This window comes from Pseudoliparis swirei, chromosome 16 (genome assembly GCF_029220125.1).
Source record: "Pseudoliparis swirei isolate HS2019 ecotype Mariana Trench chromosome 16, NWPU_hadal_v1, whole genome shotgun sequence".
In the NCBI taxonomy this organism is placed as follows: domain Eukaryota; kingdom Metazoa; phylum Chordata; class Actinopteri; order Perciformes; family Liparidae; genus Pseudoliparis; species Pseudoliparis swirei.
The window spans coordinates 10478661-10496221 of record NC_079403.1 but is presented as its reverse complement, the minus strand read 5'-3'; the positions used below and the strand labels follow the sequence as shown (position 1 = coordinate 10496221).

The following is a 17561-nucleotide window of genomic DNA, read 5'->3' as shown; positions in this document are numbered from 1 at the left end:
AGTGAAAGATGGCTAGATTAGTGCTGCATTAATGAGGCTTTATTTTCATTAACAAAGTATATTAAACAAATATATTAAACAAAGTATATTAAAACTGAAATACTATGGGATTTGCATCACCATTAATAAACACAACCATGTAGATATTCATAAAATAAAGCCTCACTATTTATCATGCTTTAAAGTTGTATTGAGCAGCTTTTTAGCTTTTCAGTAAGCGTGTTGGTCTCTTCTCTATCGGCTGCAGCTGCCTGTCGGCTCTGCACCGCCACGCGCCAGGGCAGATTCTTTTTAAGACGCAGTTTCTGCAAGGGACAAAAATAAAACATTCACACAAGGGAAGAGAAGACAAATTAACAGGAAAAAAAAAGTTCAGGACACATTACCTTCAGCTTTTTCTTTGCTGGGTCATGCACCACACCATGTCGCCACAGGCTCTCCTGATTAATAATGAGAACAGTTACAGACTACACTGCAGGAATATTTTTAAATCGCATGTAGTCAGTTAAACCATGTGCAGTTTGTTTTGAATGTGTCAACTTAATATCTGCCACCAATTAAAGTATAATGATGTGTGCTGCTCAATAACACCAAAAAAATAAGTTAGTGATATGTCAAAGCCTTTAGCAAGTAAAAATCAAAACCATCAGCATGACCACATCCAACTAGTTTGTGCTTCGCAGCATCACTTAAACTCTGTGAATTAAAGTTACGGTTTACCTTCATGGCGAAGCTTTTCCCACAGCCAGCATATGCACAACTAAAGGGCTTCTTGCCCTCATGGTCCCCCAGGACATGGTTCTCCAAGTTGAAGCGACGAGTGAATTTTTTACCACAACCTTGGTTTGGGCACAACAGCTTCCTCCAATCCCCGGAGTGGACACGCTGCTTATGCTGATGCAAGAACCACGCATTGTTGAACAGCTTCGTGCACTCTCCACACGGCACCTTGACTGAGGACAAAGGCAATCATGTTGAGTTAACAGGGTCGCACCACAAGATGTTATAGCATTACACATTCATACCTTTATGTTCTTTCCTGTGCTTCAGATAATCTGTCCAAGTTTTCCCCAGGAAAGGACAGGCCTCCTTCTCGCAAGGGTAGCCTGCAGCAGAGAGCTTTAGTTAAACACATGCCAAAAATAACTGAAAAGCTTCTGGCTTGCAACCAACCTTGATGCATTTTCTCATGATGCTTTAGTTTTCCATGAGAGGGAAATTCTCTTGTGCAGCCATCGACGGTGCAACTACAAACCAGAAGAATTCATTTGAGATGACTAAAAACAAGATACAAGTTATTATTCCTGCAGACATTTAGAAACTCACTGAAATTGCAGAGGCTCTTGGTGCTCACACTTATGAGCTTTCAGTTGGTTCCTCTTGTTGAAATTACGTGAACAGCCCTGATGGTCACACTGAAAGACAACAGGAACAGAAAGGAAGCCAGTGCATTGAAGTAAACAAACAAGCAAATAGCCAGACAGAAAACTTTAGGCTTACTGTACTTCATATTGCTTCTCCCGGTGCTGGTGTACTCGAGCCATGTGGTTCTTCATGCTGGCTTTTGTGACAAAATCCTCAGAGCATTCGTCGGCCGGACACCTGGAGACCAGAGCAGGTAACCAGTCAAGGCAAACACCAAGGTTACATTTTATTTCCCCCAGTCATTTTAACTAGTGAATGGAGGCTTACAGGTGTGGTTTTTCCCCACTGTGATGGAGCGAATGTCTGGTGAGTTGATGCGGAGTGCAAAAGCTCTTGTCGCAGTTCTCACAGGAGAACGGTTTCTGAAGTAAAGGGAAACATTTAAAACAAAAATCACACCAACTTCAACTGGAAAATCGAACACATCAACTGTGTCCGCTCGGTCTTTCTTGTGTCACGTGTTCATTTAACTAGTGGATCACTTACCAATCCTGTGTGTTTGCAAAGATGAGCCTCTAGCTTCCACGACTTACTGAATATAGCTTTGCAATCAAAAACAGTGCATCCAAAGTTTTTTTTACTTTGCAACCTCTCCCCCATCTTTAATAAGAAATGTCAGATGAGTTTAAAGACAGAACTAGTTAAAAAGGGGCAGGACATTTATTGACCTACAACCAGCAGCTCACCTGTGCTTAATTTGTCTTATTGGACTGTACCAATTAGAGCAGGGGAGAGGGTGTCCTACTTTACTGAAACTGAAAGAATATGCAATGTATTTGAGATTTAATTATCTTTACTGCAATAAATGGATATAAAAATAAAAGAAACCTTTACACACACCTTTAGCAGTTACCGTCAGGAATCTAGCACAGGTGATGCAACATGTGAGCTGCTAGAAAATGATTTAGTCCCCTGAGTTTAATCGTGATCCCACTGATATTAAGACATTATAAACTTCCATGATCTTTCCTCCACATTGATTGATTCAGGCTTTAAAAATGTCACCCAGGCTCCAGACAGTAGGATATCTGCTGATCTGCTGTGTGTGTACACGGTGCGCAAGCAGGGAGAGAGGCGACTGTCTGTCTCCTTTAACCACACACACACAGACTTTACTGCTCTAATCTTAATCTTATCAATGCTCCAGTATTGTTTTCTGATAGGTGTGATTTATTGTTGTCAGAAAATAGACTTCAGTGAGAACCTTGGTGACCCTCAAATCGGAAACTATATCAACCTTTCTCCGCTGTGAGATCGGCACTATATTTCAGAGAAGAAATGGCACATTCCTTCTTTTGGAAATGGAAAATGTAAATCTCAAGCAATGAGACCCACCATTGCTAAATTCAATACGTGAGGAGGCGTGCTGCCACAGCCTTACTTGATCTAGTATGATCAGTAGCTAATGTTTAATAGTGTTAACTTTAGGCACACTTTGCTCACTTTATGACCCTCCAATTGTACTATTTTAGCTAAATGCTGCACAGTAGTTTGTATTCAGGAAATGTCACAGTGTCTATAGGCTACGTGCTAACACTTTGTGTAGCATAAGTGACTCAGTAACTGACTCAGGTTCTGATGATCATTTATGCTAAAACTAAACCATTTGATTAAAGCAAACGGCTTGATGCGAGACTATGTAACTGTTTACTGGTTACATGCTCAAACATTGTGTAACCAGTAACACAACTTGAGAAAAGTCAATAAGTCAACAAAACAAAGTTAGCTCTATCTACTTAAAGTCCGCTAACATTAGCCAAGATTAGCCACCATAAGCTAGCCAACGGGTCATAACAGACCATGTAAGCCTAAAGCAGTTTATTGAACTGAACAATGGTGCTTTTGTTTGTTTGTGAATTCAACTTTCTATTTGCAAGGGCTATTTTTTTTCTCCAAAAATTAAAAAGGAGCTGCTTCAAGTGAAATAAGAAACACCATTTTTAAGGCTCTAGAAAAAAAGAGACTGACAATCCAATGACACTATCTGCTTGTCCAAACATTAGAGATACCCCTCTGAGCCCATGCCATGCTCTCATGTGAAACCTTTGACTGACTTTTGTGAATAAGGCCTATTGAGAGCCTGTTGGGCGTTACCTCGGTGCCCTCCCACGCTTCAGGTAAGCATGCCTGGGTCAGTTGACACCATTATCAGCCTCCTGCTCTTCCCATCCGGTCCCTCCCAGCACCTCCACCTCTGCCGTCAGGGCCAGGATCAATACAGCTGGCCCAATATCCACATATATGACCATGCCTCCCCTCGTCTCTGATAACCACACAGACTCTATCACCCCACCTATCACACACAGAGATACAACATGCACTCTGTTTGGCCTGCTGTGGGATTTCCTTGTGCCTTTGTCAAAGCTCCAGGCCTTTCCCAAACACACACACACACACACCATGAGGACATACTCTTTTTTTGAGAGGAGAGTATGAGGTCTGGTGAGGACATACAGAAAGAAAACACATTTTATATTAGAAAGTACTGATACGTGACATATTTTTTAGGTATTCAGTATTTCCTTATATACTATGTACAGAATAAAGTATTGTGCATTTTACTCCACTACATATCTCTTCTAAAGGAAAATCAACCATATGAAACCATTTTAAAAAGAAGCTTGCGTATATTTTCCGTGATGAGTTTATGAAAGATTCTGATAAATGTTAAACCTTTTTTTTTATATTCTTTTAATTAGCTCAACATAGACATTGCATTCGTGGATTATTTGAAGTGACCGTGCACTGTTTCTGGAAAGTCACATTGTTGTTGAAATGTTTAAATGCTTTGAGCAACACAAACAAAATCCCATTGATCTTTCATTTCAAATGAATACAATTGAACCTGCCCTTTAAAGTAAGGGTGATCAGGTGAGGCAGAAAGGCTGAAAACGGTGACATTTCATGTAATGCAACATTTCCACACTCAAGTCCTCTTGCATCAGTGGTGTCCATATCCAATTATCTACTCTTTGTGTGTGTGTGTGTGTGTGTGTGTGTGTGTGTGTGTGTGTGTGTGTGTGAGTGAGTGAGTGAGTGTGGTTAATATGTAACACTCTGGGTCGATACGGCTGCTGGCTGAGCTGACAGACTCAATCTGTGTGTGTCAAACATGTGTGATTAAGGAGTTCATAGTGCTCCACGGCTTTTATCCACCATCCTCGTCTTTCTGCCCTCCTCCCTCTCTCTCTCTCTCTCCTTCTCTGTTTACTCTTTCTCTCTTCAATCAGTAACTTCCATGAGTCAGTGCCACACTTGACACTCTGGTGTATCTGTGAGAACACACACACACACACACACACACAAAGGACGTACTGTAGATGTATAGACAAGGGGGGGATATCGTGTATAATAAGAAACTCCATAGATTCCTACAAATTGAAACAATAGAATGCATGATTAATTTTCAATCCATTATTTGCTTTAATTGATGGTATCAACCTTCGCTAAAAGCTGTGGGAATATAGAAAACCCGTAGAGGCACAATTCGCCTTATCTAAATACTATACAACTGAAATCCGGATCAATACCAAGGGCTTTGGCTGCCAACACGCTCATTGATTGATTGCTTTTTATTTTTCCATCTGTTTTTTCCTGGTTCTCCTCAGCTTGTTGGATACTTATTACTCTGTCCTGATAAGACCTGTGTCTGAGGTCCCTGACCTGCAGGGTTGTGAGAGGGTGAAGGAAGGCAACCTCTGCAGGTTTATCTGAACATCATTTTACATTCACTGAGTATTCCCCCCCTTTTTTTAAAGAGACGTCGCTTCCTTCACATATATGGAAGAGATTGTCTTACTCCAAGAAAATTCAAGTAATGCTTCCACATAAATTAAATATAATCCTTTGACTGATGGCTTTCTACGTCCTGAACGTCACGCACACACACTTCATCCTGTCAGCTGCTCCCTATCTCTGTAAACTGGTCCTAATTTGTGTAAATATTGGGTAAAGTACTGAGGTGCGATGAGATAACCTATTTGTCACATAACCAGCCAGCCATTCAGCCTCCACTGATTAAACAGCAAACATCAAGTGGTCCACACACACACACACACACACTATGACAGGCAGTTTTTTCTCTCTCACACACACACACACACACACACACACACACACACACACACACACACAGGTATGACTGATAAATGGATCAAAATTGTATTCGGTGGAAAATACTGAATAAAAAAAACATAATTTACTTGAAGAATGGAAAAATGTCACCAAAATGTTACCTTAATGATGAACCTCTATAACTTCTACGACTCATTCACATTCAAACAAGACATGTTTTTATATTGCGGTCAGCGAAACAGAAATGTGTAGATACCTGACATTATAAAACATGTCATGTTGTCATTTGATTTCAGAAGCGGATTTTACCTGCCTACAAGTACTACTTGGAATAAATAAAAGTCACCAGATCTGTGGTTATGCTCAGAATCACATTTTTTAAATCTCTATATCTACTTACAGCTTAGGACAACAAGCAACAAATAAAGGACTATGTACACAAGTAGTGAAACATATAGGTATTTACATAAATATATATAAAAAGCACCAATAACCAACAATAAAATAAGTAATATTGTTATATAGTTGTCTGTGTATTGTAAACTAAACAGATAGGGAAACTAATAAACACTGAATGAGTATACACTGGATGGTTGTTTGTGCGTATGAATTGATCTCAATAGTGATGGAAGTTATATACAGGTAAACAAATATCCTCCATAAGAGCACCAGTAAATAATTTGTTGTTATATGGTTATTGGCAATGTATTACAAAATATAGTTAACGATTCAATTAATCACATATTTTGATCATTGATTGCCATAACCGAAATCTCAATCCAGTTTTCTACACATCTCCAGAACAGGGCCATGTCCATTTAAGCTTCATAACCTGGTGGATACTGCCACCTACTGCACGGTGGGATCTCTACTGATGGATTATATATTATTAGTTTTCGCTTGCCACAAGTTCATATGCAAAATTTCAGAATCTCTTATTGAGTTCAATAAAGAGCTCTGTGGGTTTGAGCGATGTTTGGCTGAAGAGTTTGTTGTGACAGGTTGATGAGGTTCAACTACAAGCATCCCTCTGAAAGAGGACACCATCAAGTCTTATATTCATACCTGCAAACTCATGAGGGGTGAAAAAGGTGACAACGGGAGGTGCAGGTGACTTTTTTGTTGTCTCCACACCACATCCACGTTGTTTGATGACACCTCAAAGCTTTTATAACTAGTCTTTTGATTGTTTTGACCGCAAATCTAAATAACAAACATTTTAAGAAAAAAGGTCCTCTGAATAATTCAGTGATCGGGCCCTAATAGCAATAAAAACTTTACATTATCATTATATATAATATGGTTAGTCATTCATGAACCAACTTCCTTTTTTTTTTACTTGTGTGCCTGTTCCATAATTCTGTTCCAGGATTCGGTTCGAGGAGCCTGTTCCTTCGACGTGTTCCATCTAAGATGTTTTATTGCGAAGAGCACCACATCACATGTTCTCCGTGTCTCACTCCAATCTCATAAACGCCGACCGTCCACTTTACCCCCCTTAACCAAAACAAAAACTCTTCGGATCTACACTATTCACGTGGATGACCTATTTTGATTTCAAAACGGCGAATTTCACCGAAAGGTGACAAGTTTGCAGGTATGTATATTAGCTTGACTGAGTGACCACCAGATGCTTATAAACGACTGTTCCGAAATCAAACAAGGGGGACAACTCACTTAACATGAGTGGTGATCTGTAGATACTAAAGGAGGTTCCATTCAGGTGTCGGCGATAACCTCAATGAATTGAGCAACAATTGAGTCACTTAAAACCCGGGCCTTCGTCTTCAGCAAAGACTCAATAAGCTCGATACAGACATTTTCCTACCAACAAAGGAAGCCCTACTCAGAGAAATCAGTTAAATAAAACAACGTGAAAGGCTTTCCTATCTGTAGCCAGTAAGGATAAGGACAGCGGTTGCTTATTGACAGTGCAACCATGAGAAACCGTGTAGAACTGAGGACGTGTGATGCTTATGACATGTGGGCTTGTCACTCTCAGATCGCTGGTGAAATAAATGTGCATTTTATTTCATTTGGTAGTCAAAGGAGGATAATCATCACTGAGTGACAGCGCATCATGACAATATAGCATCACACAATTCAAAATATACGAACAGATGACAACATGGCAAGCAGCCCGTGAACAAATATTTTTATTTTGTTGAGCTCTTTATGCCATGAACTCGTAGGGGATGGGCTCCAGCAGCTGTGGCTCGTTTTTCTTGGTGCTGACAAAGTGAGCTTCACGGGGAGCAGCAGGCTGTAGAGACAAAAGGGGGGGGGGGGGGGTTTAAAAGAACAAATAACTAAATCTATAAAAAAAATATATATACACATTTGAAAAACGTGTTCAATATGAAAACTAACATTAGTTACAATTTAAAATGGCGTAACTATTAATTTCATTCACAACATAATCTAAAATACAGTAGGGATGTTAGTGCTTTGCCTTTTAATAGTCCATACATTGAATGTTATGCTTTAAATTTGTTTCAGTTTCATCTACACTCCGTGACAGTAAAATAATTGCAGCTGAATGACTTCCTTTCAACAATAATTATTTCTTCTTTAAGAAGGGGGGAACACTCAAAGTTGGCCACAGGTCATTTGGCATCATTTCATACCTGTCTCTTCAGTTCCACCCAGGTGCCCTTCTTCTTGGCCTCCATCTTTTTGCCCTCGTTCTCTTTGACGCGCTGCAGGAAACTGTCCCTGCTCTTCGAGTGCTTCACATGCTCAATACGCACGTTAATCCTCTTGGCCAGGATCCTGCCCCTGTGACAGCAGAAAACATAAGTTAGTCCACATTGGAAGCAAACTCAGAACTGGCATTTGTATCCTCAAAACAGCCCCAGGTCAAACAGGAGTTAGACTGGAGTGCGTAAGGATGAAATACTTTCCCCCATGCGAATGACCACTGAGGACACGGACAATCCTTGTGGCAAAGTGAAGATGGGGTCAAATCACTCCCTCTAGATCAGTGGTTCTCAAACGTTTGTCATTCCCCAATGGAGGAAGAAAGTGTTTGCCAAGTGCGTGCATGTTCACGAGGAGAAGAGAAGGGGGACGGTAGCGTATCCGTTCCTTCCATTAACCTACAGACTGGCAGGCTATCACAACACCAGTGGTGTTGGCGCAATTTGTTAACTGTTCCACCGGGGAAACATGATATAATTCCCCAGTTACGCTTTGCCCCACTATCCATGGCCACACTTGAGAACTGTTGTTCTAGATGGAGTATAAGCAAGTACATACCAAAGACTAAAACTAGGATTTAAGAGTTGCAGAAAATATGTCTAAAGGATCGTAAAAGAACATCCATGAAGATAACTTTATGCAGTGTGGTGTATTTCTGATATCTATGAATGTTAGACATCATCAAATGTAATCAGCTCTAAAAACAGTACAGTATGAAGCGTATTAAACAAATAGTCGGGCGAGTAAACTATTGTATAAATTAAGATCATAAAAAAAAAAAATTAAAAAAAAGTGATTTTTATTCATATTACATTTGCTGTCCCCTTTTGTATTTAAAAGATACAGACTAGATATCGGTCATATCACCCAGCTTTAACGACAGTTATCTTAATTCGGTGAGTTTAACAATTGAGAACTGGTCAACAAATCAAAGCGTGATCCGTAGTCCTTAAATAGTAGTTTGTGTTAGTCTGAGCTAGTTTTAAGTCATTTGGTGTGTTAAAGCTCAAAGTTGCTTAGGTATTAACATTTAGATGCCACAAAACAAAAGTCCCTTCCTACTTACTTGACTTGCTTGTTGACAATAATGCCAAGAGCATGTTGTGTTACATTGTAGACACGTCCTGTCTTGCCATGGTAGCACTTGTGAGGCATCCCCTTCTGGATGGTACCTGTGCCCTGAAAAGAAAATAGCAGATTACAATGCATTACTCAAAGTGAAACAAAGTAGTGTTTAAGTGAGTCAAGTAAAACTGTCAATAACAAACTCGGCTCTTATTCAGAAAATGTTGTACCTTAAATTTGTCATGATACTGTCACAACTTAAAAGAAAGTGTAACATTTAGGTGCACCTATTCTATGGGCAGATATCGAGCAAGTTTTCCTTAATGTATAATCACCTGATAATAAGAATCGGCATGTGTTCGCTTAGAATTAAGTTTATTTCAAAATATGGCGCAGGTCCTCTACAGAGCCGACTGCCATGTTTCTACAGTAACCCTGAACAGACAAACCAAATACCGGCTCTACATAAAGGATATTTGAGTTTTCAGACCAGCCATCTCCTACATGCTTGGCAAACAGGAGAAGTTTAAGTTAGTTGCAATCTTGCAACTGAAAATGTATTAAGTACTGAAGATTATGCCCACCTAAGCATCCAATTTAAACTGTATCTATCAAATAATTGCTGTTCTTCTCAGGTGGACCACATATCTTCAAAATAAACTTTTCTGTTTAGCAGTGGGTGACTCAATCCTGTTTACACAAATGTCTGAATTTGACCAATGATATTAGCCAACTCATACTGTGACTTACCTTGATGTCAACGATGTCTCCTTTCTTGTAGATGCGCATGTAAATAGACAGGGGAATTGGGCCTGTGAAGCAAATGCAGCCGATGAAATAATGTCACTTAGCAAAAGAGTTGTCAGTGCCTCTAAATACCAAATGTGGGTTTGGGTTTCACTCTGTTTGGTTGGATATAAACTACTCACCATGCTTGCGGAATGGTCTGCTGAACATGTACCGGGTCCCTCTCCTCTTGCCTCTGGTGTTCGTCATGATGCCTGATTACTGGGTGAAAAATATACATAAGTTAGTCACAACTTTGGTTTTCTTCCAATGTACATCTTCCATTTGTTCAACATACGAAAATGGCATGTATTCATTATAATATCTACAGGATTTTGTCTCAATGCACCACAAGGAACAAGTCATGACGCAATAAGACTAAATGGTAAGACCGATATCACCTGAGATAAGTTAGCCGTCACAACTAAAGATGAGCGTCGTGTTTAAAACAGCTGATTGAAGGCAATAATACAAATGGTGTAGTGTATCCCGATCACACGCACATGGGATTTCATTAATTTGATTAAACATAAAGCTAAACTAAGAAACGTATGTAACAAATAGCAGCGAGATACACGTAAAACGCTCTCCGACTTGGCATCACGATGTTTGCAATATTACAGTTGTCGAAAACAGTCGATTATCCACCAGAAATGTCCCGTTATACGAGTTACAGCGGGTGCAACAACAAAATACTGTGAATGCTAAACGTTGTGCTGCCCGTCAGGCCCGCATGGAGAGCCACGCTGCTGCTCCTGCTCACTTTCAACGGAAAATGTCCCTCGATGCAACGTTTGTTCACGCTTTTCTAGCCTACTGAGATGTAAAATAAATTACCTGAAATATAATTAATCTAACAACGTAGGAATTACATAGCAATAAAGTAGAAAATAACATTTAACAGAGAGAGGATCTTACCCCGGTCTCGACAAGATGGCGGGTGCGGCGGAAAGAGAGATAAAAAGACCCCAAACTCCGCCTAGTAAAACGTCCAGAGCCTGTAGGGCAGGCCGAGATATCGCCTGAACGAAATACCCGTAAATGCAAAGTTGTCAGCTCATTCACGAATTACGATGTAATATCTGCCACTGTTTAAGGAAGTAAACTACTCAGACTGTTTATAGTTATAATATATAACGTGTATTGGATTTTCAAATTGTGTGTAATAGCTAAATGACAATACATTATTTAATATGATCAGGCTGTTGAACATATTTATAATGCGCATGCGCAAAACGTCCGAAGGCGACGCTTTCTTTTTTAAAGTTACGTAGAGATTACGTTACTATATCAACAATGTTTGGATTATTTCCCTGATCTTTTCTTATAAGGTTACGAGTGTCTGAAAGTATGACACCATATAACCACAAACAAAAGCAAACCGCTTTACTGTTAGCTGAACCACCGTGATTACACGAAGACGGAACAACAGGCAGGGAATCCTCTTGTCTTCTTCATCTGTTGGACCTCTTCGGAGGGAGCGCAGCAGCATCGCCTGCCTCCCCCTCAGTCTTATCAGCGCGCGGCGGTGGTTGAAGATGGCGCTAGCCGAATGGAAATCCTAATGACAGTCTCCAAATTTGCCTCATTTTGTACCATGGTAAGTGCACGGCAATCTCAAACTGGCATTACTCGGACTACAAACTTACATAGAAGTCGTTGCTTCTCCGTGATTTTCTTTTTAACCGTGTTATTTTAAATATTAGCAGTTGATTCTGGGGTCGGTGCTAGCCAAGTATATTTCCGACCATAGCAAAGCGAGCAGACACCCACTGCTTTCTCCGCTCTGTTTTTTTGCTCACCGCAGTATATGGACGTTCTTTGGTGTATATGCTTTTTCCACCTCCCTCATTGACTATTTATTTGGTTAATATTTGTCCCTGCCTCTTCGTGGACAGTGACAGTGCACCTGCTGCAACTGGGATCCGCAGTTAGCGAGCTAACGTTGAGGTGACGAGCTAACGGGAAGCTAAGCCAGTGTTGCAACACGATACCACCTGTATCACCGTTGGTTCATGAATGATAATGAATTATCTGCAGTATATGTCGCTTAATGGTAGAGAAGCGGTGAAAAAAAAGCAAGTTGACGTGTTGGCCTTCACTACCAGACATTAACCAAAGCAATGACGACATGGCTTAACATTAGCTGCGCAGTTGCAGACCCGCTCCGGGTCCGTGTGGACAGTTTGTCACTGTCTACATGCATCGCACTGTATTTTTTTAGCGTTTCACAAACATCCTCTGCCGAGTTCTGGGCCCACTTACAAATTCAATTCTGCGTTTGAATGATTTCTATACTGACACGTGTAATGTTGTCTTCTTAACCAAGTTTTACAAAATAATTTTTGGATGAGCTCAATTTTGCTTTCGGCTAAAGATGATGTTTTTATCTACAACCTCATAAAAGGGCAGCGTGTAGCTGGGCGGGGAGAATGTCTTGGGAGTTTTTACAGCACCCGTTGTTGTTGTTTTTATCCCTGCTACGAATTCCCATCAACATTAATTATTGCTGGTAAGTCATTTGCCATTTTATTAACTGATTCAGTCGTGGCATTGGTGTGTTTCTGTCAACGTTTCCCCCCCCCCCCCCCCCCCCAAGTAATTTAAATATGTCTTGACTTGCAAAAAGAAACGTTTTAAATAAAATGTATTTGCATTTACAGGGCGCCAATGCCTCTGCTCTGGAGAAAGAGATTGGATCTGAGCAGTTTCCGGTCAATGAGCACTACTTTGGCCTGGTCAATGTAAGTGAATGATGCACCCTGCAGATTCACCGTTATGTAAACCTCTCCACCTGGCGTGTGCTCAAACTGATTTGTCTCCATTCCATCTGATTATAGTTTGGAAACACCTGCTACTGCAACTCGGTGCTGCAGGCACTGTACTTCTGCCGACCGTTTCGGGAGAAGATCTTGGCATACCGCAGTCAGCCACGGCGAAAGGAGAACCTGCTCACATGCCTAGCCGACCTGTTTCACAGTATTGCCAACCAAAAGAGGAAAGTGGGCGTCATACCGCCCAAGAAGTTCATCACACGGCTTCGCAAAGAGAATGGTGAGAGGAAACTGATACATTATGGGAGATTGGTGTGATTAAAACAAAAGCTATACCAGTTACAATTTAACGCTGTTTTTAATTTAATCATTTCGTTTCAACGTGTTCGCTGCTGAATCCTGCAGAGCTTGAAAACATCAAAAGACCATGAAGTACCCGCTGAACATGTAAAATAGCTGAATTGGAACTCTAAAGTCTCTCTCTACAACTTTCTTCCTCAGAGCTGTTTGACAATTACATGCAGCAGGATGCACATGAATTCCTGAACTACCTGCTAAACACCATCGCAGATTTGCTTCAGGAGGAGAGAAAGCAGGACAAGACCAACGGCCGCCTTGCCAACGGCACGTTGGACTCTCAGAACAACAACAGCAATGCCACACCCGCTCCAACCTGGGTCCATGAGATCTTCCAAGGCACTCTGACCAATGAGACACGCTGCCTTACCTGTGAAACAGTAAGACGCCTCTCCTGTTTTCATATGAGGGTGAAGCTTAAGTGGCCTCCACCAAACATCTTCTACGGTGTCACCAGAGTTTTGGTTAAACATGTTTTCAACTCAAACAGTCCTGCTGCTGAGGCACATAAGATAACGTGCACAGATGAAGCTCTTTGGCACCAGAATAGAGAACAGCTTAAGTTGTTTGTGCTTTAGTTTCTCTCGGTGTAAGTGCAACCGATCTTTAAGGCAAATAGAATAGAACGGTAGGCCTAAATAATGTTATTTCAAACTTATCCAGCAGACTCATTTATCTAGTATTTGATTTTGGTTGCTTTACGGTTATGTTGATGTCCTTTTTTCTCTTTAGATAAGCAGCAAAGATGAGGATTTTTTGGACCTTTCTGTGGATGTCGAACAGAATACCTCCATCACTCATTGCCTCAGGTAACTTAACAACATGTAGAAGCAGAGCTGAAGCCGAGATAGTGGTTGATTGACAGAAAATGAATTGGCAACTCTTATAATTAAAGAAAACCGTTTTTTTAAGCAGAAATGTAAGATATTTGATGGTTCCAGCTTTTTAAAAGTTCTTCCTTTTTTACAGTTTTTCTGTTGATTGGTTTGCATTGTCCCTGTAAAATAAACGTAATTAATTTGGTGACGTGGACCTCATGTTTTACTTTGACTAATCATGTCTTTGTGGCTCCTCTCAGAGGTTTCAGTAACACGGAGACGCTGTGCAGTGAGTACAAATACTACTGTGAAGAATGTAGAAGCAAGCAGGAGGCACACAAGAGGTCAGTCCACAGGTTTATTCTTAAGCTGTGCTTTTAGCTGTTCGTTGGATGTTGTGTCTGACTCTGTAATGTTTGTGATGTAGGATGCGTGTTAAGAAGCTGCCAATGATCTTGGCTTTGCACCTGAAACGCTTTAAGTACATGGAGCAGCTGCAGCGCTACACCAAGCTATCCTATCGCGTCGTCTTCCCTCTGGAGCTCCGCCTCTTCAACACCTCTGGGGACGCCACCAATCCTGAGAGACTCTACGATCTGGTCGCTGTGGTGGTGCATTGTGGGAGGTGTGTAGGTGATCACACAGCCAGAATAATACACCTCATAACCTTCTTCACAGCATCCAGAGACGGGCAGATAATACATGTTTCTAATAATACAATGCATGTGAACCCATTGGCACAAGAATGAAGGCACATTACAATCTAAATCACATCTAGTGGGAGAAAACACACCCTCATCCAGCTTCGTTCAGCTGTGCTGCACTGTTAACCAGTGCTGATTTTGACCCAGTGTGAGTGGGCACTTTGTCTGTTTTATACAAGGTGTTCCCCTTTCTTCACACAGTGCAAGGCTGAAACAGACTCTCGCCCTCCACAAATGGAAATAATTCAAAAAATTTATTTAGAGTTGAGCAAATTAGTCGGTCGTCTGTCTGAATCTTATCTTCTCCCTTTGGTTTACTCATCTATGCTTCCTTTTTTTCAAGTTTCAAGTTTTTATTGTCACATCCCCTTTTATACAAGTATAATCGGTTTGTGAAATTCTTATGTGCAAAACAACCCGACAGCAGTAGCAGACTAAAAGAATAAGAATGAGAATAAACTATACAATATCCACACAGAAAAGAGAGTATTAACAATATATGTATATAAAACAATGTAATAGAATATACATCATGACAATATATATATATAAAACAATGTAATAAAATATACACTTTTTTGAGACTATATATATATATATATGTATATACATACAATATATATATACAATATATATATATATAAAACAATGTAATAAAATATACACCCTGGCCATAGATATTCACAGAATATGTTCTGGTGTTTTAAGTTATTTTCAGAGCACGGAGGCATACAAGTAAATTGATGTCATGGTTTTAGGCCACATATCATCAGGGATTTCAGTTGGTGTCGTGATGGTGCTGAAATAAAACAGTATATTCGACACTGCTTCAACTGAGTGAAGTTAACACATTTCTGCCCATAACCTCTCATGGATTGAGACACCTTTTTAGTTTTAGAACGTATTCATCAATCTCAATGAATGTTTTTTTCTCACGCTGACATTATAAATACTACTTCCGTGTATGTTGATCACGACATTTTGATAACCAGCTCCAGTGTGTCTGTCAGGTTCAGTGAGTTTGAGCTTCAGCCTCGTACGGGTCATTCCATGCTGACCATGTGATGTGTGTTTGTTCACAGCTGCACAGATTTGTGTTTCATTAGAGGCGTGTACTCCCACTCGGCTGTTTCCTCCTCCTTGGACGGTCAGAGGAATGTCAATCAAACGTAATGTTTACACACTTAGGAAGGAGTCTAATCAGGCACGACAAGTGGAAACACCTGATTGTCAGTCCAAGTATTGGGCTCGTTCGAGAAGTCCGTAAAGTGGACGAGAGCAGCAGCCGGGGGCAGGGAAAGCCAACTGCGGTCAAGTCAGACATGTTCCCGCTGCCTTCAAAGAATAAACAGGAAGTGAAAGAAACTGTTACATCCCGTTAGATCCGATCTGTAGGCTACTTGTAGTTCGCAGACCTCGTTCAGCTTTATTCATGTGTTTGTAAATATATTTGTATGTGGGACGGTGTGTGTGTATCTGGCATTTTATGATATCCTTTGTTTCTGCCTGTTTAACACTTGGATGCTCAATTTAATATTTTCATGAATACGCTTTATTATTATCAATTGGACAATACATGTTTTTGGATGAAACCTTCATCGTTCAACACGAGACTAACGGACAACAATCGAGCATTAAATATTACAACTTCGCAGAAAAAAAGGATTTTCTACAAAACGTGATGCTTGTCGTCACATCTAGGAGCCAATCAGCTGTTTGATCTGGCGACAGCCAGACATTTCCCATCATGCATTGGGTCATGCCGTGCCGAATATGTTCACAGTAGTTAAAGTTGCCTTTAATGAAGTGTTCTGTTTCTTTACAGTGGGCCAAACAGGGGTCACTACATTGCCATTGTGAAAAGTCATGACTTCTGGTTGCTGTTTGATGATGATATTGTGGAGGTAAGTAGGTTAATGTGCATCTACATTTGATTTAGTATTCACAGTACGTGTAGTTTTTAAACCTCGTCTTTCTGTTCTTGTAGAAAATTGACGCGCAGGCCATAGAAGAATTCTACGGTCTCACTTCTGAAATCTCCAAGAACTCTGAATCGGGCTACATCCTGTTTTACCAGTCCAGAGACTAAACGTGGAGCCCCATGTTTAGCCACAGGAACCAGAAGATGCTCTGTTGCCGCTTCATGAGGAGCAGCAGACTATAAACACGCCACAGCAGCCCAACTGGTGTCCCACCTGCCCGCCCAGCTGTATTTAGTTATTGTGCTTTTACGCGCTCAGCGCTGCAGCTCAGCCGTGGAAGTTCCTCCTGGACCCCCACCTCCTTGCCCTGCACCTCGTCCCCTTCACTCCGGCTGGACGCTGCTGCCGTCTGAACGATGAGACGATAATGAATGAAAACCGTGTCAAGATTTGTTTTTAAAGAGACGACGAATGAGGGATGTACAGATATTGGTTGGTCGTATGAGTGGCATATTTGATTTTTTTCCTTGGGTGTGGGGTTGAAGGGGTATTTAATAATTCATATGATGTAACATCGGCCCGGTGTCTTCACCCCCCACACCGTTATTCTGGACTGGGATTTACTGAGAGTGGGTCACGTTTTTGATCAGACGTAAAGGGGTTTGGGTTGGGGGTGAGCGTCCCACTTCTGGGACACACCGGGTTGTGTATTTCTACAGTGTACAGAATGGTATTTGTATAAATATAACAATAAGATAATATTATCATTGGAAATCGTTAGACCTTGAGAAGATGTATGAACACTATGGTGCACTTTTGATACCGTTTTGTAGGTGTTGGCAAGTTTATTGTGAGGGTTTGCTTGAAAAGGCCTGTTGTAAAGCGATTAATTTCTGTTTTAAAGAAAACGAAATAAAGCCAGTAAGATTGATGCAG

At 40.7% G+C, this 17561-nt stretch overlaps 3 protein-coding genes across 4 annotated transcripts; 1 reads left to right on the top strand and 2 right to left on the bottom strand.

The window, feature by feature from the left end:
- Positions 1 to 24: 24 nt before the first annotated feature.
- On the bottom strand, positions 25 to 7541 carry gtf3ab (general transcription factor IIIA, b). Of its 2 annotated transcripts, none has more exons than XM_056434144.1 (9): positions 7393 to 7541; positions 1693 to 1790; positions 1506 to 1602; positions 1327 to 1415; positions 1174 to 1247; positions 1026 to 1106; positions 721 to 953; positions 387 to 440; positions 25 to 305 (listed from the first exon to the last, which is right to left on the bottom strand). In XM_056434144.1, exons 1-9 carry the CDS (start codon positions 7438 to 7440, stop codon positions 180 to 182), a joined length of 900 nt encoding a protein of 299 aa, XP_056290119.1. In that variant the 5' UTR covers positions 7441 to 7541; the 3' UTR covers positions 25 to 179. The 2 variants fall into 2 exon arrangements, with proteins under 2 accessions (XP_056290119.1, XP_056290121.1); XM_056434146.1 differs by lacking the exon at positions 7393 to 7541 and adding an exon at positions 2112 to 7384 and having other exon boundaries at positions 1693 to 2025.
- A 98-nt stretch (positions 7542 to 7639) lies between these two features.
- Positions 7640 to 11013, bottom strand: rpl21 (ribosomal protein L21). Its single transcript, XM_056434147.1, has 6 exons — positions 10969 to 11013; positions 10194 to 10272; positions 10015 to 10076; positions 9266 to 9378; positions 8127 to 8277; positions 7640 to 7762 (listed from the first exon to the last, which is right to left on the bottom strand). The coding sequence occupies exons 2-6, from the start codon at positions 10258 to 10260 to the stop codon at positions 7673 to 7675; spliced, it is 483 nt and encodes a 160-aa protein (XP_056290122.1). The 5' UTR covers positions 10261 to 10272; positions 10969 to 11013; the 3' UTR covers positions 7640 to 7672.
- Positions 11014 to 11465: 452 nt separating this feature from the next.
- usp12a (ubiquitin specific peptidase 12a) lies at positions 11466 to 17556 on the top strand. The gene is made up of 9 exons (XM_056434544.1): positions 11466 to 11650; positions 12714 to 12794; positions 12891 to 13104; positions 13326 to 13561; positions 13914 to 13990; positions 14260 to 14343; positions 14427 to 14624; positions 16529 to 16607; positions 16691 to 17556. The coding sequence occupies exons 1-9, from the start codon at positions 11603 to 11605 to the stop codon at positions 16790 to 16792; spliced, it is 1119 nt and encodes a 372-aa protein (XP_056290519.1). The 5' UTR covers positions 11466 to 11602; the 3' UTR covers positions 16793 to 17556.
- The last annotated feature ends 5 nt before the right edge of the window (positions 17557 to 17561 follow it).